General features: G+C 43.0%; 1 protein-coding gene across 4 annotated transcripts; it reads left to right on the top strand.

The window, feature by feature from the left end:
* Positions 1-11152: 11152 nt before the first annotated feature.
* Positions 11153-21457, top strand: CCDC160 (coiled-coil domain containing 160). 4 transcript variants are annotated; one of them, XM_038748331.1, is made up of 3 exons: positions 11153-11306; positions 17130-17188; positions 20278-21457. In XM_038748331.1, the coding sequence occupies exons 2-3, from the start codon at positions 17186-17188 to the stop codon at positions 21265-21267; spliced, it is 993 nt and encodes a 330-aa protein (XP_038604259.1). In that variant the 5' UTR covers positions 11153-11306; positions 17130-17185; the 3' UTR covers positions 21268-21457. The 4 variants fall into 4 exon arrangements, with proteins under 4 accessions (XP_038604259.1, XP_038604261.1, XP_038604258.1 ...); XM_038748330.1 differs by lacking the exon at positions 11153-11306 and adding an exon at positions 15281-15386; XM_038748333.1 differs by lacking the exon at positions 17130-17188 and having other exon boundaries at positions 11165-11306.
* Positions 21458-22075: the final 618 nt, after the last annotated feature.

The following is a 22075-nucleotide window of genomic DNA, read 5'->3' as shown; positions in this document are numbered from 1 at the left end:
AGCACGGGCTTGGGAGTCCGAGGTCATGGGTTCAATTCCCGGCTTCGCCACTCGTCAGCTGTGTGGCCTTGGGCAAGCCACTTAACTTCTCTGTGCCTCGGTTACCTCATCTGTAAAATGGGTATTAAGACTGTGAGTCCCACTTGGGACAACCTCATCACCTTGTATCCCCCAGCGCTTAGAATAGTACTTCGCACATAGTAAGTGCTTAACAAATACCATCATTATTATTATTATAGCACCACTATTCTTCCTGTCTCACAAGCCCATTATCCTTGACTCCTCTCTCTCATTTGACCCACATATTCAATCTATTACTAAATCCTGCAGGTTCAACCTTCACAACATCACTAAAATCTTTTCTTTCCTCTCCATCCAAACTGATAGCACAATAATCCAAGCACTTATCCTAGCCTGTCTTGATTACTATACCAGCCTCCTGGTTGACCTCCCTGCCTCCTGTCTCTCCCCACTCCAGTCCATACTTCACTCTGGTGCCCGGACCATTTTTCCACAAAAACGTTCAGTCCATGTTTCCCCACTCCTCAAGAATCTCCAGTGGTTACCCATTCACCTCCTCATCAAACAAACAGGAACTCCTTACCATTGGCTTTAAAGCACTCAATCACCTGGTCCCTCGTACGTTGCCTTGCCGCTTTCCTTCTACAACCCAGCCCACACACCTTGCTCCTCTTATGCCAACCTACTCACTGTACCTTGCTCTTAAATACCTCACTGCTGACCTCTCGCCAACCACCACCTCTGGCCTGGAACATCTGTGAGCCCACTGTTGGGTAGGGACTGTCTCTATATGTTGCCAATTTGTACTTCCCAAGCGCTTAGTACAGTGCTCTGCACATAGTAAGCGCTCAATAAATACGATTGATGATGATCAGGCAGATAATTACTCTCTCCACTTTGAAAGCCTTATTGAAAGCACATATCCTCCAAGAGGCCTTCCTGACTAAGCCCTAATTTTATTTTTTCCCACTCCCTTCTGCATTGCCCTGATTTGCTCCCTTTATTCACATCTCCCTCAGCCCCACAGCATTTATCAATCAATCAATCAATCAATCAATCGTATTTATTGAGCGCTTACTATGTGCAGAGCACTGTACTAAGCGCTTGGGAAGTACAGATTGGCATCACATAGAGACAGTCCCTACCCAACAGTGGGCTCACAGTCTAAAAGGGGGAGACAGAGAACAGAACCAAACATACCAACAAAATAAAATAAGTAGGATAGAAATGTACAAGTAAAATAAATAAATAAATAAATAAATAGAGTAATAAATATGTACAACCATATATACATATATACAGGTGCTGTGGGGAAGGGAAGGAGGTAAGACGGGGGGGATGGAGAGGGGGACGAGGGGGGAGAGGAAAGAAGGGGCTCAGTCTGGGAAGGCCTCCTGGAGGAGGTGAGCTCTCAGCAGGGCCTTGAAGGGAGGAAGAGAGCTAGCTTGGCGGATGGGCAGAGGGAGGGCATTCCAGGCCCGGGGGATGACGTGGGCCGGGGGTCGATGGCGGGACAGGCGAGAGCGAGGTACAGTGAGGAGATTGGTGGTGGAGGAGCGGAGGGTGCGGGCTGGGCAGTAGAAGGAGAGAAGGGAGGTGAGGTAGGAGGGGGCGAGGTGATGGACAGCCTTGAAGCCCAGGGTGAGGAGTTTCTGCTTGATGCGCAGATTGATCGGTAGCCATTGGAGGTTTTTGAGGAGGGGAGTAATATGTCCAGAGCGTTTCTGGACAAAGATAATCCGGGCAGCAGCATGAAGTATGGATTGAAGTGGAGAGAGACACGAGGATGGGAGATCAGAGAGAAGGCTAGTGCAGTAGTCCAGACGGGATAGGATGAGAGCTTGAATTAGCAGGGTAGTGGTTTGGATGGAGAGGAAAGGGCGGATCTTGGCAATGTTGCGGAGCTGAGACCGGCAGGTTTTGGTGACGGCTTGGATGTGAGGGGTGAATGAGAGAGCGGAGTCGAGGATGACACCAAGCTTGCGGGCTTGTGAGACGGGAAGGATGGTAGTGCCGTCAACAGAGTTGGGAAAGTCAGGGAGAGGACAAGGTTTGGGAGGGAAGACAAGGTGCTCAGTCTTCGACATGTTGAGCTTTAGGTGGCGGGCGGACATCCAGATGGAGATGTCCTGAAGGCAGGAGGAGATGCGAGCCTGGAGGGAGGGGGAGAGAGCAGGGGCAGAGATGTAGATCTGGGTGTCATCAGCGTAGAGATGATAGTTGAAGCCGTGGGAGCGAATGAGGTCACCAAGGGAGTGAGTGTATATTGAGAACAGAATATACATATCATTTATGTACATATCAGGCAAAAATTCCTCACCCACGGCTTCAAGGCTGTTCATCACCTCGCCCCCTCCTACCTCACCTCCCTTCTCTCCTTCTCCAGCCCAGCCCGCACCCTCTACTCCTCTGCCGCTAATCTCCTCACCGTGCCTCGTTCTCGCCTGTCCCGCCATCGAGCCCCGGCCCACATCATCCCCCGGGCCTGGAATGCCCTCCCTCTGCCCATCCGCCAAGCTAGCTCTCTTCCTCCCTTCAAGGCCCTACTGAGAGCTCACCTCCTCCAGGAGGCCTTCCCAGACTGAGCCCCCTCCTTCCTCTCCCCCTCAACCCCCTTGCCATCCCCCCCACCTTACCTCCTTCCCTTCCCCACAGCACCTGTATATATGTATATATGTTTGTACATATTTATTACTCTATTATTTATTTTATTTGCACATATTTATTCTATTTATTTTATTTTGTTAATATGTTTTGTTTTGTTCTCTATCTCCCCCTTCTAGACTGTGAGCCCACTGTTGGGTAGGGAACGTCTCTATATGTTGCCAACTTGTACTTCCCAAGCACTTAGTACAGTGCTCTGCACACACTAAGCGCTCAATAAATATGATTGAGTATCCATAATTTATTTATTTATATTAATGTCTCTCCCCCCTAATAATAATAATAATGAAGGCTTTTGTTAAGCACTTACTATGTGCAAAGCACTGTTCTAAGCGCTGGGGAGGATACAAGGTGATCAGATTGTCCAACGTGGGGCTTACAGTCTTCATCCCCATTTTACAGATGAGGCAACTGAGGAACAGAGACATGTAGTGACTTGCCCAAAGTCACACAGCTGACAATTGGCAGGGCAAGGGTTAGAACCTCTGACTCCCAAACCCGGGCTCTTTCCATTGAGCCACGCTGGTTCTCTGCTTCTCTGGACTGTGAGATTGTTGTGAGCAGAGAATGTGTTTACCAACTCTTTCATTCATTCATTCATTCAATTATATTTATTGAGCACTTACTGTGTGCAGAGCACTGTACTACGTGCTTGAAAAGTACAATTCAGCGATAAAGAGAGACAATCCCTGTCCACAGGGGGCTTACAGCCTAGAATTGGGGAGACAAGACATCAAAACAAGTAAACAGGCATCAATATAAATAGAATTATAGCTATATCATCATCATCATCATCAATCGTATTTATTGAGCACTTACTATGTGCAGAGCACTGTACTAAGCGCTTGGGAAGTACAAATTGGCAACATATAGAGACAGTCCCTACCCAACAGTGGGCTCACAGTCTAAAACGGGGAGACAGAGAACAAAACCAAACATACTAACAAAATAAAATAAATAGAATAGATATGTACAAATAAAATGAATAAATAAATAGAGTAATAAATATGTACAATATACACAGCAAATATACACATCAAAACCAGCAAACAGGCATAATATAATAGATAGAATTATAGATAACAGGCATAATATAATAAATAGAATTGTAGATCTGTACATATATACACAAGTGTTGTGGGGCTGGAAGGTGGGGTAGAGCAAAGGGAGAGAGTCAGGGCGATGCGGAGGGGAGGAGGAGCTGAGGAATAATAATAATAATAATAATGTCATTTGTTAAGCGCTTACTATGTGCAAAGCACTGTTCCAAGCGCTGGGGGGATATAACATGATCAGGTTGTCCCACGTGGGGCTCACAGTCAATCCCCATTTACAGATGAGGTAACTCATGAGGAAAGGGGGGCTTAGTCTGGGAAGGTCTCTTGGAGGAGGTGAGCCTTCAGTAGGGCTTTGAAGGGGGAGACCTGTGATAATTTGGAGGATTTGAGGAGGGAGGGAGGGAGGATTTGATGAGGGAGGGCATATTTGGGGGGGGGGGGGGTCATTCCAGGACATTGGTAGGACGTGGGCCGGGGGTCGATGGCGGGACAGGGGAAAACGAGGCACAGTGAAGTTAAATCTGTCACACTGTACTCTCCCAAGCTATTAGAACAGTGTTCTGCACACAGTAAACACTCAAATATGATTGATTTCGAATTTTTCCCTGCCTCTCTTTTTCCCTATGTCTCTGACTTTTTCTGTATCCAATCTGTCTTTCCTTCTGTCTCTTTTTCCTGTTTTTTTCTCCTCCTCAGTCTTGGCCCACTGGCCGCTGAGTGGTAACCCTTCTCCCCAAAAGCCTTGAATCCATTCCACTTCGGGCTTTAGCAGGGCTTAGTTTATCATAAGTACTTTCACATCACCCAATCTGCTCATATTGTATCTACTGCAGTGCTGAGCACTGTCCTTGACACAATTTGCTGAACAAATTCCACAGTTCTTATGATTACTCCCAGTGCACTGACACTAACTGCAAGTAGCAGGTATGGGGAATTAGGGAAATTCTACTTCTTGGATCAAGTCCTGCTGCCCGAAAACTTGCATTGTCCCTTAGGGGCGGTGGGAGGGGCAGAGGGGGATGGGGCCCTGCCCATCCTGTGGGATGAAGGAGAAAGGCTGAGTTGTAAAGAGAGATAAGCTCCTTTTGATGATCACCAGAGGGGAGACTGAGAATGCTTTGTTCTCTTTTTATGTAAATTCACATTTTAGAGGTCTCAGGGCTCTAGGCACTGGTCTTGGGGGTGATTCTGCAAGTCCTGTCCCAAATTAAGCCCTGGAGCTCCAGGAAATGAGGTTTTCCTATAGGTAAGTGGAAAGTGTGGAATGAGACTTTATGCATTCATAGTTTTCTAAATTTTACAATTGTAAATCGTTATATCTGAATGTTACTATTCCTGAGAATGTTACCTCCCTTTCTTAAAACAAAATGTCAGTATTCATAACCAGACACTAACGCCACCGCTATCTCCCCAAAGGTTTAATCCACTAAGTAACCGCAAATGCGAATATCAATCAGTGGCATTTATTGAGCTCTAAGTGTGCAAAGCACTGTACTAAGCCCTTGTAAGAATACAACAGAATAGGTAGACAGGATATCTGCCTCAAGAGGTTTATAATCTTGGCCCATGGAGTGGCAGGTGGAGTTATTGGAACCATGCAGAAGACATCAAAAACAGAAGTGGTTGCAGTTCTGTGGTTCAAATATTTGCTCCATTCCCCCATTCTCATGCTGCCAGCTGGCTGGTAGGACTCAATGTGCCCTCTATAAATGATCCTACGGGTAAGGCCAAAACTCAAAATTCCTTAAATGCCCCTCTGGCCAATATAATCATCTCCCACGTGGAGTTAAAAGATGGCCTAGAAAAGTAGTTGAAATAAAGTCCTTAAAGTAAAAGTTTGGGTTAAAATATTAAAATGTCATTATTTATTGTAAAGGGGAATATGTTAGGAGACTATTTAAGCATCTGATATTAACCCACTCTCAGCCGCACAGCACTTATGTACATACCCATAATTTTATTCTATATGTTGCCAACTTGTACTTCCCAAGCACTTAGTACAGTGCTCTGCACACAGTAAGTGCTCAATAAATACGATTGATTGATTGATTGATTGATTTCTTCATAGTGAAGTCTGTTGCCCCTTCAAGCTCCTTGTGGGAGGAGAACATGTCTACCAACTCTGTTGTACTGTGCTTTCCCAAGGGCTTAGTACAGTGCTCTGCACAGAGTAAGCACTCAGTAAGTATCATTAATTAAATACTGTACACCAGGGCTTGGCAACGTTTTGTGCAGATCCATCAAACAAAATGAAATCTATGAGCAGTCAATGTGCAAAGGGCCAATCATATACAACCGCATCACTCAGTAGATACCGCTGATTGATCATACAATTTAAACAGCAAGGATGGGGGTAAGTAGAGGTGGAAAGAAAAACAGGGAGAGAGAAAGAGAGACACAGAGACAAAGAGAATGAACAAGCTTAGTCTCAATCAGTCTTATGTATTAAGTGCTTACTGTGTGCACAGCACTGTACTCAGCACTTGGGAAAGTACAATATTTTTCGTTCTTTTCATTTGAAAAGGAGCTGGCTGGGCGCCAGAGTTGCAGAACACTAGTGCTTCTCATCTCACTCACCCCTTCTTCCTCCTCCTGTGCTGCCACTGTTTAACTGCTGCAGATGTGATGCCAATGGACGGTTGTGTCTTTTGCCTGTGCCCCTGGGGACTATGATGAGGGTACAATGGCACCTGTCACACAGGGACTCTTCTTGCTCCATGCACAGCCATTCTGCCTTATCTCCACCCCTGGGAATACAGAGATCACATTATTTATTTGTTATCATCCTCAACATTTGTATATATATGTATATGAACAATGTCTCTCTTCCCAGATCTTGCATGCTCCTGAGTGCTCAGTACAGGGCATGACACTTAGTAGGTACTCAATAAATGCCTTTACTACTACTTCTTTAGCGAACACTGTGGGTAGTGAGCCTTCTCCCAATCCGCTGCACCCCTCCACTCCATTACGAGGAACTGCTGCCCTGACTAGGGGGTGAGAAAGTAACAGGGGAGTCAAGTCAGGCCTGCCCCCCTAAAAAAGTTGGGGTATCAAGTTTGGTAGAATACCCAAGACACCAGTTGCATATGGACTACCCAGCTTGAAAATGTACCAAATTTAAAAAGCAGTCAGTCAATTGTATTTATTGAGCACTTACTGTGTGTAGAGCATTGTACTAAGCACTTGGGAGAGTACAATGCAACAATATGTCACATGTTGGGAGAGTACAATGCAACAATATGTCACATTCCCCGCCCACGAAGAGCTAGGGATGAAACATAGGGTTGTAACCCCACCTGTAAAATGGGAATGAAATACTCGTTCGTTCATTGTATTCAATTGTAATTCAATTGCATTTATTGAGCACTTACTGTTTGCAGAGAACTATACTACCTGGGAGAGTACAATACAACAATAAACAGACACATTCCCTGCCTACAACAAGCACAAGGAGTATAGAGGGCACTTAGTAAGCACTCAGTAAATACGATTGATTGATTGATTGATTGATTGATTCCCAAACTGAGCCCCTTCCTTCCTCTCCCCCTCGTCCCCCTCTCCATCCCCCCCATCTTACCTCCTTCCCTTCCACACAGCACCTGTATATATGTTTGTACATATTTATTACTCTATTTATTTATTTTACTTGTACATATCTATTCTATTTATTAGTAGGTTTGGTTTTGTTCTCTGTCTCCCCCTTCTAGACTGTGAGCCGACTGTTGGGTAGGGACCGTCTCTATATGTTGCCAACTTGCACTTCCCAAGCGCTTAGTACAGTGCTCTGCACACAGTAAGCACTCAATAAATACGATTGATTGATTGATTGATTGATTGATTCCCAGACTGAGCCCCTTCCTTCCTCTCCCCCTCGTCCCCCTCTCCATCCCCCCATCTTACCTCCTTACCTTCCCCACAGCACCTGTATATATGTATATGTTTGTACATATTTATTACTCTATTTATTTATTTATTTTACTTGTACATATCTATTCTATTTATTTTATTTTATTAGTAAGTTTGGTTTTGTTCTCTGTCTCCCCCTTCTAGACTGTGAGCCGACTGTTGGGTACGGACTGTCTCTATATGTTGCGCTTAGTACAGTGCTCTGCACATAGTAAGCGCTCAATAAATACGATTGATTGATTGATTGATGGATTATTTGTTCTCTCTCCTGCTTAGACTGTGAGCCCCCAGTGGGACAAGGACTGTGTCTGACTTGATTATGCTGCAACTACCACAGCACTTAGCTCAGGGCTTAGCCCACAGTAAATATCCCAAAAAGGAAAAAGCAGAGGGGAGAAGGTACTCAGAAGCAAATTCACTCAGTCGCCATGCCACTCCTTCATCAGGCTGCCTGGCACATAGTAAGCTCTTAAAAAGTACCACTAACCATGGTGGACTGTGTCCAACCTGATTATTATTAATAATAAGAATACTATTATTAGTAGTAGTCAGGTTGGACACAGTCCACCATGTTTTCACCTGTCCACATGTTTTGTTTTGTTGTCCGTCTCCCCCTTCTAGACTGTGAGCCCGTTGTTGGGTAGGGACCATCTCTACATGTTGCCAGCTTGTACTTGCCGAGCGCTTACTACAGTGCTGTGCACACAGTAAGCGCTCAATAAATACGATTGAATGAATGAATAATAATAATAATAGCATTTGTTAAGCGCTTACTATGTGCCAAGCGCTGTTCTAAGCGCTGAGGGAGACACAAGGTAATCAGGTTGTCCCACATGAAGCTCAGTCTTAGTCCCCCTTTTCCAGATGAGGTAACTGAGGCATAGAGAAGTGAAGTGACTTGCCCAAAGCCACACAGCTGACAAGTGGCAGAGCCAGGATTAGAACCCATGACCTCTGACTCCCAAGCCCCTGCTCTTTCCACTGAGCCATGCTGATTACCTTGTATCTTCCCCACAGCACCTGTATATATGTATATATGTTTGTATGTATTTATTATTCTATTTATTTATTTATTTATTTTACTTGTACATATCTATTCTATTTATTTTATTTTGTTAGTATGTTTTGGTTTTGTTCTCTGTCTCCCCCTTTTAGACTGTGAGCCCGCTGTTGGGTAGGGACTGTCTCTATATGCTGCCAACTTGTACTTCCCAAGCGCTTAGTAAAGTGCTCTGCACACAGTAAGCGCTCAATAAATACGATTGATTGATTGATTGATTGATTGTTGGGTAGGGACCGTCTCTATATGCTGCCAACTTGTACTTCCCAAGCGCTTAGTACAGTGCTCTGCACACAGTAAGCGCTCAATAAATACGATTGATTGATTCTCTGTGCCTCAGTTCCCTCATCTGTAAAATGGGGATTAGAGCTGTGAACACCCCCGTGGGACAACGTGCTCACCTTGTAACCTCCCCAGCGCTTAGAACAGTGCTTTGCACATAGTAAGCATGTAATGAATGCCATTATTATTATTACTAATTTTGGCTCTAGACTTCACAGTCTAGTGTATATGCCTGTATATATGTATATATGTTTGTACATATTTCTTATTCTATTTATTTATTTTACTTGTACATATCTATTCTATTTATTTTATTTTGTTAGTATGTTTTGGTTTTGTTCTCCGTCTCCCCCTTTTAGACCGTGAGCCCACTGTTGGGTAGGGACTGTCTCTATATGTTGCCAACTTGTACTTCCCAAGCGCTTAGTACAGTGCTCTCCACACAGTAAGCGCTCAATAAATACGATTGATTGATTCTCTGTGCCTCAGTTCCCTCATCTGTAACTGTAAGCCCCCACGTGGGACAACGTGATCACCTTGTAACCTCCCCAGCACTTAGAACAGTGCTTTGCACATAGTAAGCGCTTAATGAATGCCATTATCATTATTACTAATTTTGGCTCTAGACTTCACAGTCTAGTGTATATACCTGTATATATGTATACCTGTATATATGTTTGTACATATTTATTATTCTATTTATTTATTTATTTATTTTACTTCTACATATCTATTCTATTTATTTTATTTTGTTAGTATGCTTTGGTTTTGTTCTCTGTCTCCCCCTTCTAGACTGTGAGCCCACTGTTGGGTAGGGACTGTCTCTATATGCTGCCAACTTGTACTTCCCAAGCGCTTAGTCCAGTGCTCTGCACACAGTAAGCGCTCAATAAATGCAATTGATTGATTGTTGGGTAGGGACTGTCTCTATATGCTGCCAACTTGTACTTCCCAAGAGCTTAGTACAGTGCTCTGCCCACAGTAAGCGCTCAATAAATACAATTGATTGATTCTCTGTGCCTCAGTTCCCTCATCTGTAACTGTAAACCCCCACGTGGGACAACGTGATCACCTTGTAACCACCCCAGCGCTTAGAACGGTGCTTTGCACATAGTAAGCACTTAATGAATGCCATTATCATTATTACTAATTTTGGCTCTAGACTTCACAGTCTAGTGTATATACCTGCATATATGTATACCTGTATATATGTATATATGTTTGTACATATTTGTTATTCTATTTATTTTACTTGTACATATCTATTCTATTTATTTTATTTTGTTAGTATGTTTTGGTTTTGTTCTCTGTCTCCCCCTTCTAGACTGTGAGCCCACTGTTGGGTAGGGACTGTCTCTCTATGTTGCCAACTTGGACTTCCCAAGCGCTTAGTCCAGCGCTCTGCACATAGTAAGCGCTCAATAAATACGATTGATGATGATGATTTATTTTATTTTGTCAGTATGTTTTGGTTTTGTTCTCTGTCTCCCCCTTCTAGACTGTGAGCCCACTGTTGGGTAGGGACTGTCTCTCCATGCTGCCAACTTGGACTTCCCAAGCGCTTAGTCCGGTGCTCTGCACACAGTAAGCGCTCAATAAATACGATTGATGATGATGATTTATTTTATTTTGTCAGTATGTTTTGGTTTTGTTCTCTGTCTCCCCCTTCTAGACTGTGAGCCCACTGTTGGGTAGCTACTGTCTCTATATGCTGCCAACTTGGACTTCCCAAGCGCTTAGTCCAGTGCTCTGCACACAGTAAGCGCTCAATAAACACGATTGATGATGATGATTTATTTTATTTTGTTAGTATGTTCTGGTTTTGTTCTCTGTCTCCCCCTTCTAGACTGTGAGCCCACTGTTGGGAAGGGACTGTCTCTGTATGCTGCCAACTTGGACTTCCCAAGCGCTTAGTACGGTGCTCTGCACACAGTAAGAGCTCAATCAATACGATTGATTGATTGACCATCAAGCAGCCATTCCTGTGAGGAATTTAACGCTCGACCTCGCGCATGCGCATAAGCGCTGCCCCAGACGGTTGGGAGCCGTTTGCTGGGGTTGCACTGAGCATGCCCAGAAGAGAGGGAGGGAGGGCCTTGTCGCTTTCAACAGTCAGGCCCGGTTGCCAAGGCAACGGTCGGCCCTCCCGCGGCTGCATCTTCGCAGGGATGCCGGCCTACCGCCCAGGCCGGCCCCTGGGCTCATTTAAAAGCAAACAGCTCAGTTCAGGATTCGCACCCGAGGCCCTCGCACGTGATGGCTCGGATCTAAAGAGGAGTCAGAACTCTTAGAAACCCCTCTTAGGCTCCCAGGTACGTCTAGGGAGGGAGGAGGCCGGGGAGTAGTGGATACCCCCCATCCAGAGTTGGGGGACCAGTGTTTTGACCGTCTCTTTATGTTGCCAACTTGGGACTGCACACAGTAAGCGCTCAATAAATACGCCTGAATGAATCAATCAATCAAAAGTGACCTGCCCAAGGATGCGCAGCAGACAGGAGGTGGAGCGGGGATTAGAACCCAGGACCTTCTGAGTTCCAGGGCTTCCGTCTAACAATCCGTGGTCTGTTCCCTTCATCATCATCATCAATCGTATTTATTGAGCGCTTCCTGTGTGCAGAGCACTGCGCTAAGCGCTTGGGAACTACAAATTGGCGACATATAGAGACAGTCCCTACCCAGCATTGGGCTCACAGTCTAAAAGGGGGAGACAGAGAACAAAACCAAACATACTAACAAAATAAAATAAATAGAATAGATATGTACGAGAGATGTTCCCTTCTAATACCCTGCGGTGGTTGCGAGTTTGCAGCGGTTGCCATTTCGCTTTTGAATATTGCGTAGACGTGGTTCTGTTCTGCAGGCATTTTCTTCTTCTCCATCCCCCCCGTCTTACCTCCTTCTCTTCCCCACAGCACCTGTATATATGTTTGTACGTATTTATTTTACTTGTACTTATCTATTCTATTCATTTTATTTTGTTAATATGTTTGGTTTTGTTCTCTGTCTCTCCCTTCTAGACTGTGGGTAGAAACCGTCCCTATATGTTGCCAACTTGGACTTCCCAAGCGCTTAGTACAGTGCTCGGCACACAGTAAGCGCTCAATAAATACGATTGATTGATTGCTGTCGGGGAACCATGTCTCGATGCCTGTTTAGTTGTATTGATGTCTGTCTCTCCCCCATCCCAGACGGTGAGCCCCCAGTGGGAAGGGACTGTCTCTCTTTATTACTGCATTGTAATAATAATAATGTTGGTATTTGTTAAGCGCTTAGTATGTGCCAAGCACTGTTCTAAGCGCTGGGGGAGATACAAGGTAATCAGGTTGTCGCACGTGGGGCCCACTGTTGGGTAGGGACTGTCTCTATATGTTGCCAACTTGTACTTCCCAAGTGCTTAGTACAGTGCTGTGCACACAGTAAGCGCTCAATAAATACGATTGATTGATTGATTGGGGCTCACAGTCTTCAGCCCCATTTTACAGATGAGGGAACTGAGGCCAAGAGAAATTAAGTGATTTACCGAAAGTCACACAGCTGACAAGTGGCAGAGGTGGGATTAGAACCCATGACTGCTGACTCCCAAGCCGGGGTTCTTTCCACTGAACCACACTGCTTCTCTGCAGTGCTCTGCACATAGTAAGCGCTCAATAAATACGATTGAATGAATGAACCTGGCAAAGAGGACCTGCTGCCGGAGTCTGTTGAAGATCGAGTACATTTGGTGAAGGGCCATCTGATGACATTATCCAAAACTACAGCCCGGAATTGCGGCAGAGGAAGTTTCACAGCCTTGGGATTGGGTTAATTTTTCCATTCCGTTATTTACCCCGTGTGGGAAAGGTAAAATAGCCAGCAACTTCAAGAGCCCCATGTGGGCCAGAGACTGTGCCTGACTTGATTTTCCTGGATCTTCTCCAGCATTTTGTGCAGTGATTGACACATAGTAAGCACTAAACAAACACCAGAGAAGCAGCGTGGCCTACTGGATAGAGCCTGGGAGTCGGAAGGACCTGGGTTCTAATCCAGATCCACCCCTTGTCTGTTGTGTGACTTTGGGCAAATCACAGAACTTCTCTGAGCCCTAGTTCTCTCATCGGTCAAATGGGGATTAAGACAGTGATCCCCTTGTGGAACATGGACTTCATCCAACCCAATTAGCTTTTATCTATCCCTGTGCTTATTAAAGTGCCTGTTCCATAGTAAGCACTTAACAAATACCACAAAAAAACACCATTATGATTATTACAGGAGTTGCTCCAAGACACAAATTGAAAATTGAAGTACCCTCCAGGCCTATTGAAGTCTTATTCATCATGATGCTAATTGTATCATTTTATTTGACAGATTTTACTCATAACCAAAAATTGGGGCATGTCACTTAATGTTATGGTTAGTTCCAATTTTAAAAGGGCAGCTCACTTGTGAATACTCTCAAAGGACAGAATGGTCAAACCATAGTGCCTATTGAGCATCTACTGTGTGTAAAGCCCTGTACCAAGATATTGTGAGAGATCAGTAAATATTTAGCAGACATGATCCCTGTATGTTTTGAACTAAAATGGCCTTTTGTGCCAAATTCGAAAAACTAAAAGACCTAACATAAAAATTCATGTTGTCTGTCATTTAAATTTTTTGAAAATTCAAAATAATGAAAGAAGGTCTATTTGAAATATTTTGAAAATATCATTAATGGTAACACTATTGCATTTGTTCACTAGGAGCTAAAAGTGTGCTAAATGCTACCGTTTGGTAAGGGCTTCTGCCCAATCAGATATTCATAACTGGTTGCATATTAAAATTGTTCCCTCTGATTAATCTTCCTTTGCTAAAGATGAGGAGGGTTTTTTTGACATTGTCAATTAATTATAACCTACAATATGCCAGGATAGGAACGTAAATGCCCAGAAAATTGATATGTGGGGAAAAATGGGGACCCTCTGGGAATAAAGGATTCATCTATTTGAAAGGTATTACCTCTTTCTAAGCACCTTTTAGTGACTGGAAGAGATAATCAATTAATCAATCTACTATTGTGTATAAGTTTGAAATAATGACAGGATATCAATTACAGGTGTTCTGCAAATAGTGCAGATAAGGGAAATCAATCAATCAATCAGTCGTATTTATTGAGCACTTACTGTGTGCAGAGCACTGTACTAAGCGCTTGGGAAGTACAAGTTGGCAACATGTAGAGACAGTCCCTACTCAACAGGGCGCTCACAGTCTAAAAGGGGGAGACAGAGAACAAAACCAAACATACTAACAAAATAAAATAAATAGAATAGATATGTATAAGTAAAATAAATAGAGTAATAAATATGTACAAACATATATACATATATACAGGTGCTGTGGGGAAGGGAAGGAGGTGGGATGGAAAGAGGTCGGGGTGAAGAGAAAGAGTTGAGTATGTGCCCTCCTAGACAGATTTACCATTTCACCCTCATGGGATTATTTGAGAAGCAGCATGGTGTGGCGGATAGAGCACAAGTCATGGATGTCTGCTGTGTGCCTTTGGACAAGTCAATTCACTTATCGGTGCCTCAGTTACCTCATCTGTAAAATGGGGATTAAGACTGAGCCCTAAGTGGGATAGGGACTGTGGCCAAGCCAAATTGCTTGTATCCACCTCAGTGCTTAGTACAGTGCCTGGCACACAGTAAGGGGTTAACATACCACCATCTTTATTATTATTACTATTGGGTTCTAGGCAGCTGGCAGTGAGGTAAAGGGAGCAGCCCAAACACCCTCCTCCCTAAGTCCTTGGGGCAGTGGACATCATTTGGTAGGCCTGGAAGTCATCCAGTTTACTGTCAGGCATGCAGTCCTGCAGGCCAATATCCCAATCTGCACAGGTGGGAACACACAACTTTCAGCTGTTACTACAAAAAGCTCTTTCATTTGACTGAAAACAAGGTTTCTTTACCTTCATGCCACTAAGAAACTTGTGGTTTTGAATTTTTTTTTAAAAAAAATAAACACTGATTTCTCCCTTTGTAGGCCTCTAAGGCCAGTAAAATGTCCTTGAATATATACACCCAGAGGTGCATTCTGGAACCCTGAAGTGATGCTCTCAGCAAGAATATTTCCATAAATAGTAGACGTGCGAACAATATGGTGTTTTCTGCAACTTCCAATTGAGTTTGTCCCCTTCTATGAGTGTAACTATCTTTCTCTCCATTTCCCGTCATCTCCTTTCTCTCTCCTTCCGCCCCTTTCTGTCTCTTTTCTCTACCACTCTCTAATAGATTTCTCTTTCTCTGTATCTCTGTCTCTGTCTTTCTCTTCCCTGCCTTTTGCGGAGTCCCCACCCCGGCCCCCAGAAGGGCCTGCCTTCTGAATGCCTTGCTCTCTGGATCCACTTGCATTGACAACATTGGAAGGAGAAAAAAGTAAGAATTGCCCTTGGAAAGCTCAACACAATATGCATTTTAAAGGCAACCGTAATTCACCAATATTTCAGTATATGCCATTCTGAGTCATAACATATTCTTCCTCATAGCACTGAGTGGATTCTCAATGTCTACGCATTACAGTTGATGAGTGGGTTTCCCGCAGGATAAATGGAGTGTGAATCCCAAACTGTATGTTTTTCTTTTGCTACATAGGAGAGGGCACGTTATAGCCATTCCTCTCTTCCTTTCAGCCAGAAAGTATTTGCTAGAGAAGGAAGAGGGACTGGTAGCACCATTCTTATGTCCTGGATAAGTGACTCCACCAAATGACTCCGTTCTCTCCTTGTGCCTCATTGTTCTCTCATTCATTCAATCGTATTTACTGAGTGCCTACTGTGTGCAGAGCACTGCGGGCTCAGGCTAATCTCTTGTCTCTTGCTTACTTCTCCAGATTCAGGCGAAGTCTGAGTTTGAGGTTGCAGCAGGTGGAAGCTTTTTTTTGAATGGTATTTATTAAGTGCTTATTATGTGCCAAGGCATTGTACTAAGCATTGGGGTAAGATACAAGTTAGTCAGGTTGGATATAGTCCATGTCCCACATGGGGCTCACAGTCTTAATCCCTATTTTACAGATGAGGTAAGTGAAGCACAGAGAAATTAACTCGCCCAAGGTCACACGGCAGCCAAGTGGTGGAGCCGGGATTAGAACCCAGGTCCTTCTGACTCTCAGGCCAGTGCTTTAGCCACTAGGCCATGCTGCTTCCTCTGGATGCATGATTGCCAGGAAAGAACCAGGGCCAATGGCCTAATCCTGGCTCCACCATATGCTTTCTATGTGACCTAGGGCATGTCACTTCATTTCCCCGTGCCTCAGTTTCCTCATAAGTTAAATGGGGATTCCATATCTCTTCTCCCGCCCCCTTAGACTATGAGCCCTATGTGGAATAGGGACTGTGTCCAATCTGATTATCTTGTATCCACCCCAGTAGTAAGCACTTAGCAAATACCACTATTATTGTTCTTATTACAGCATCCTTCCCCTCTGTTTTAGGCTCTGCCCTGGCCATTTTTAATGGTAGGTTAACAGAAATGTTAGGCTTTGCATGTTATCACATGACACTAACTGCATATGACTTACGAGTTTTTAAAAGGCTCAGAAACTTTAGGTTGTAGTAGTGAAATTTCTGAGAGATTTTATCCCCAGGTGTATCTCCTCCTGACTGACTTGGAAGTTCATCCAGTTGATAGCTGAGCCCAGAGATTCAGATGGCTCTGTGTCCAAATCGATTTGCTTGTATCCTCCCCAACACTTAGTACATTGCCTGCCACACAGTAAGCGCTTAATACCAGAATTATTATTATTCTTATTTGCTCTCACTGCATCTTCTCAGCCTGCCCAATCAAGTAATTGATCATATTTATTAAGCCCTTAGCTTACGGTGTGTAAGGCACTGTACTTGGGAGAGAACAACACAATAACATTATAGACACATTCCCTGCCCATAGTGAACTTACAGTCCAGAAGGACTCGGGGTCCTCCACGGCTGCAGAGGGTTGGAGCGACAGAGGTGAGGGATGGAAAAGCCCCAAAATGCTATTTATGATTTGGTGCAAGTGGACAGTTCAGAGTTCTGGAATGGGCTCTGGTGCAAAATAATGTGGCTTCAGAAATGTTGATCTCACCTGCATGATACAATACTCACTGGCATTAGATACTTAACATCCGTTTTCCTATTGCAGCTTGGACCCAAGACTATGCCTGCCCTATACAGACCCCACCAGTGAAGGACATCTTCATGGTAGTAGTAGTGGTATTCATTGACCATACTGTATGTGCAGAACACTCAGTACACTGGGAAAGAATATAGGTGGGAATTAGACATGGGTCTGGCTTCTTATTTCCAGGAAGGAGCTACTAGCTTATCTCCTTTTTGCCATAATGAGACTTATTACATATTTGGGTAATATGCCCAAACCAATGCTAAGTCATCTTTTCTTTTCTTTTTTCACTCAGTTTTGTGACTTTGGCAAATGTATTTATTCCTAACTGTCTTACAGTTGAAAATATTTCAAAAGGTGGTCTGGATTAGAAGAAAAAAAAAGACAGGGAAATTTGTTATTAAACATCAGAAGGTAACCTAATTTATAGTAATGTGGTTATGGCCGATAAATGAATGTATTTTTTCTAGTTGTTCATTACCTTCTGAGTTCCTTGTGGACAAGCACCTTTTTAATTCCCCATGGAACCTCATATGCTACACAAAAGGCAAATTCGGTGAAGTTGGTGGTGATCTGAGAGTTTTGCTCCCCACCTCAGTGCATCCTGTGATGAGGTTACAGGGTTCTTTTAATCAGGAGTTGACTGTCATCTCCAAGCCCTCCTGTCTAGAGCAGCTTGTCAATCAGTGGTATTTATTGAGGCTTTAATATGTGCAGAGCACTATTCTAAGCTTTTGGGAGAGTACAATACAACAGAATTAGCAGACACATTCCCTGCCCATAGTGATCTTATGGTCTAGAGGGGGAGACGGACACACAGCTTAGATTCCCCACAGCACCAACGGGACCTAGGTTCTTATCCTGGTTCCACTACTTGCCTGCTTTGTGAATTTGGGCAAGTCAATTCACTTCTGTTTGCTTCAGTTTCCTCATCTGTAAAATAATTATTACGTGTCTGTTCTCCTTCCCACTTCTCCTTCCCAGATGAGCCCCATCTGGGACAGGGACTGTTCATCTTGTCTCTATCCCAGCACTTGGCATGTAGTATACACTGAACAAATAGTACAGTTATTATAACTTCCTATCATTTTTGCCCACCTCCCATTCTGCCCCCTCCCTGCGGTCTAGCTCTGGCTCCTGATGTGTCATTACTGCTGTCTCTGCCTGTATTTTATCCCACCTAACCCCCAGAACCTCCCAAAACCAACGCTCAGCACAGAATGAGAATGTGCTTCTGCAAACACTTGACCGAAACTGGTTTGGTAAAAATGTGGCTGGCAAATGGGACTTTTAATACCATATTAGAAGCTTGCTTATCTGTACTCTTGAAAAATTAGAAAGCTCCAGTTTTTCTTCTCTTCCTTTCTCTCTTTCTCTCTCTCTACCTCTCTTCATAATGCCTGTGACTTCCCTGGCTATGATTCATTAATACTTGTAGGGATGAGGGAAATTGCATCCACCAAAATGTGCAAATTTTTGTTCCCTTGACAGGTGAAGAAGAGATATTAGGGAAGGAAGAGGAGGATGGGTGTTCAAGGAGAAAGGAGGGAGAATTATCACAATTAATACTTATCACCCTGGTGTTTCTGTGAATTTGCAAGCAGAAAACATGGAAAATCTGTTTGTCTAACTTGCAGTTGTAGTTTGCCTGCCCCCTTTAAAAGCTGGTGTGGACCTGACACTAAAGTTGAAGTGTACCCAAGAAAACCACTCATTTATGGATTGGACTGTTTTTACCTCCTTTTGAATGAATAGGGGTGTTGAATTAATGACATTTGGGAAACTTACTGGTTTTGCTTTCTGGTTTGGGTTAATTTTTGCATAGCCAGGAATCCATGCTACTGAATTTATTCTCTGATTTAAATACAGACAGTAAAATCTGTATCATTTAAATTCTCCTAATGATTTTTACCACATAAAGTGGTCCATTCTTAGAAAGGAAAAATAAATACTTTAAATATCAATTTCATATGCACAAAAACCGCGAGTTAATTTGCTGGCTTTTCACCACTAAAGAATTCGATACAAATTCTGGTTTTGTCTCAAGAATAATATATTTGGTGGCCTAATTGTAATACACTGGATGCAGCAGATTCACTTACTGTAATTGCTGTGTACAAACGAACAAACTTGGAGACCATTGACTGTCTCACCTAAAATAAAGACCCAGGAATCAAATTTATGTGGAATATTACAGGTCAGAATCAGAGGGGCAATTTTGGAAAGTTTGTCATGAGGAAGTCTGCATCGTAAGCTTCACCAAAGGTTGTTCACCCAGGGTTCAGTGAGCTTTAATCATTTAAAACTGAAAAGGTAGTGCTATAACTCAGTGATCTCTAGAAAACTGAGCTTTATTAACAACCCCAGTATGTTTAACATAATCTGATTTCTAAGCATTTTTCATATTACAGACCAATCAGAAGCTGCCTGGCTTAGTGGAAAGAGCACGGCCTGTGAGTCAGAGGACCTGGATTCCAATCTCAGATCCACCACTTACCTGCTGTGTGACCTCAGGCAAATGACATAATTTCTCTGTTCCTCAGTTACTTCATCTGTAAAATGGGGACTAAGATTGTGAGCCCTATGTGGGACAGGGACCTTGTCTCTCGTACCTACCTCAGCACTTAATACAGGGCCTGGCACATAGTAAGTACTTAACGAATAACATTTAAAAAAATATAGCTGTGGATCAATCAATCAATCAATCAATCGTATTTATTGAGCGCTTACTGAGTGCAGAGCACTGTACTAAGCGCTTGGGAAGTACAAGTTAGCAACACATAGAGACAGTCCCTACCCAACAGTGGCTCACAGTCTAAAAGGGGGAGACAGAGAACAAAATCAAACATACTAACAAAATAAAATAAATAGACTAGATATGTACAGGTAAAATAAATAAATAAATAGAGTAATAAATATGTACAAGCATATATACATATATACAGGTGCTGTGGGGAAGGGAAGGAGGTAAGATGGGAGGATGGAGAGGGGGACGAGGGGGAGAGGAAGGAGGTAAATCTTCAGTAAATCTTGGATGAAGATTTACTGCAAGATTCTCTAGAAATGGCTATCTTTCAAGAACTAGACACAGGTAGTTTCACAGTTCACTTTTTTTGATTTTTGTGGCCTTTTAAATTATGTACTTTGAACTTCTTTGTTCTGTTTTCAGGAACAAGCAGAAGGTTCTATAGGAATGGCACAAGAGAAGCATTGGGTGGAAAAGTTATTTTCTCCTCATTTTAACACACAGGATTTTTTAAGTCAAACTCATCAGCCCGAATCTTGGTCTGAAAAACTGGCTTTGGACAGAGTAAAGAGAGTGGAAGAAATCTACAATTTGGCAATTAAAAAGTTTCAAGAAGAAAAGAAACTTAAAAGGAACGAATTCACTGCCCAACTAATTGAACAAGAATGGGTACCAAAGTTAACAGAGGGAGAGATAAACATTTCAAAGAAGGAAGTAGATGGGAATTGTGCCTGCCGGGGAGCCACTAATTTAGGTCTTGGAACTGAAGAAAGCATTGAGGAAACAGAGGGGTATTGTATCTGGAATGCAAAGGAATTAGCAGCTCTGCGACAAGAAATGCACAAAAACCGTGCAGAAGGAATTTCTCAAAAAATTCAGCTGTCCTCCTTGAACGCAGAAATGGAAGAACTGAAAGCCAAATGCAGAAAGTTAGAAGTGGACTTTGAAAATGCTGAAAAAGAACTTTTGAACTCCAAAAAAGAAATCTGCTTTAAAACTCTTCATTTACAACAGGTTCAAAGGGATAATTTGAGAAAAGATAGAGAGCTTCAGGCTTTAAAAAGAGACTTATCTGAAGAGGCAGGGAATGTAAAAAACTTAACTAAAGCTCTCCTGCAAGCAAGAGAAGTTATTCAGAAATTAGAATTAGAAAACGAAGATTTAAAAGAAACTGTTAAAAAATTAAAGCAACAATCTGAGCTAGGTGGTGTTGCCATGAAAGAAAAGATGAAATTGGACTATGATTTAAAGATGATGAAAATAGAGAGAAAACTGGAATCCATCAAAAGTGAACTGGAAACTGAGAAATCTTTGCATGCTAAGAATAGCAAGGCTCTAGAGCTATTTAGAAAACACTTTTCTTCTCTACCTGTGATGAGCACCCATGATAATTTTAAAGTAGATTTTCTATAAATTTCTATAAATTTTTAAAAATCAATGAAATTGGAGCATCAGGGTTAGGCTTGTATGATACATTTAAAAATCTAAATTTGTTCAATATGTCATATGTGAGTGTTTGTGTTCCCCAACTTAAATTCAGTGCAAAGATGCCGTTTTTTTCCAAATATTTGCTCTGAACTCTTATTTAATGCAGTACAAAATGAAAAATATACCTATAGATCCATTTGAGTCATCAGTTCCATCATTCTCCAATGCAGTTTTTCATGCAAAAACTCTGCTATTATGGTCCTTTGCTAGACACCACAAATATTTACTGATATTTGTTAGTAGTCATTCTTTCTGCAGTCTGCCTCCTGTTACAAATAAGATGCTTACCCATGAACAGCAGGCTTGTACAAAGGAATATCTGAGTTCATTAGCTTAAAACAAAATTCTTGGGTCATCTTCAGTAAGGATAGTTTACTTCAGGGGTGGACAGTGATTTTGGCTCAGGGGACGCTAACACATGGTGACTGCCTGCTTACAGTGAAGATTGGGGTGGGAAGGATGGAAAGGGAAAGTTTTAAGGTGTGAAAGTACAGTCACTTCCCCCTGGCTCCTAGTTGCTAGCTTGCACTCACTGCTGCTCTTGGAGTTTCAGCATGGGATGTTGCCAACTTGTACTTCCCAAGCGCTTAGTACAGTGCTCTGCAGACAGTAAGCGCTCAATAAATACGATTGATGATGATGATGATGTGGGGGAGAAGGAGAAGGGAGCAGGGAATCTTGCTAACCTCATCTAGCAGTTCGTGATGCTGGCCAGATTCAGCCCTCGGGCCAG

The sequence above is a fragment of the Tachyglossus aculeatus genome, chromosome 6 (assembly GCF_015852505.1).
Source record: "Tachyglossus aculeatus isolate mTacAcu1 chromosome 6, mTacAcu1.pri, whole genome shotgun sequence".
Taxonomy (NCBI): domain Eukaryota; kingdom Metazoa; phylum Chordata; class Mammalia; order Monotremata; family Tachyglossidae; genus Tachyglossus; species Tachyglossus aculeatus.
This window is presented reverse-complemented; position numbering and strand designations above follow the sequence as displayed.

Coding starts and splice junctions, on each gene's coding strand:
- CCDC160 (XM_038748330.1), top strand. CDS start 15,335: ATGCCTTGCTCTCTGGATCCACTTGCATTGACAACATTGGAAGGAGAA. Junction 15,387..17,129: donor AACATTGGAAGGAGAAAAAA/GTAAGAATTGCC, acceptor TTCCTATTGCAG/CTTGGACCCAAGACTATGCC. Junction 17,189..20,277: donor CAGTGAAGGACATCTTCATG/GTAGTAGTAGTG, acceptor TTCTGTTTTCAG/GAACAAGCAGAAGGTTCTAT.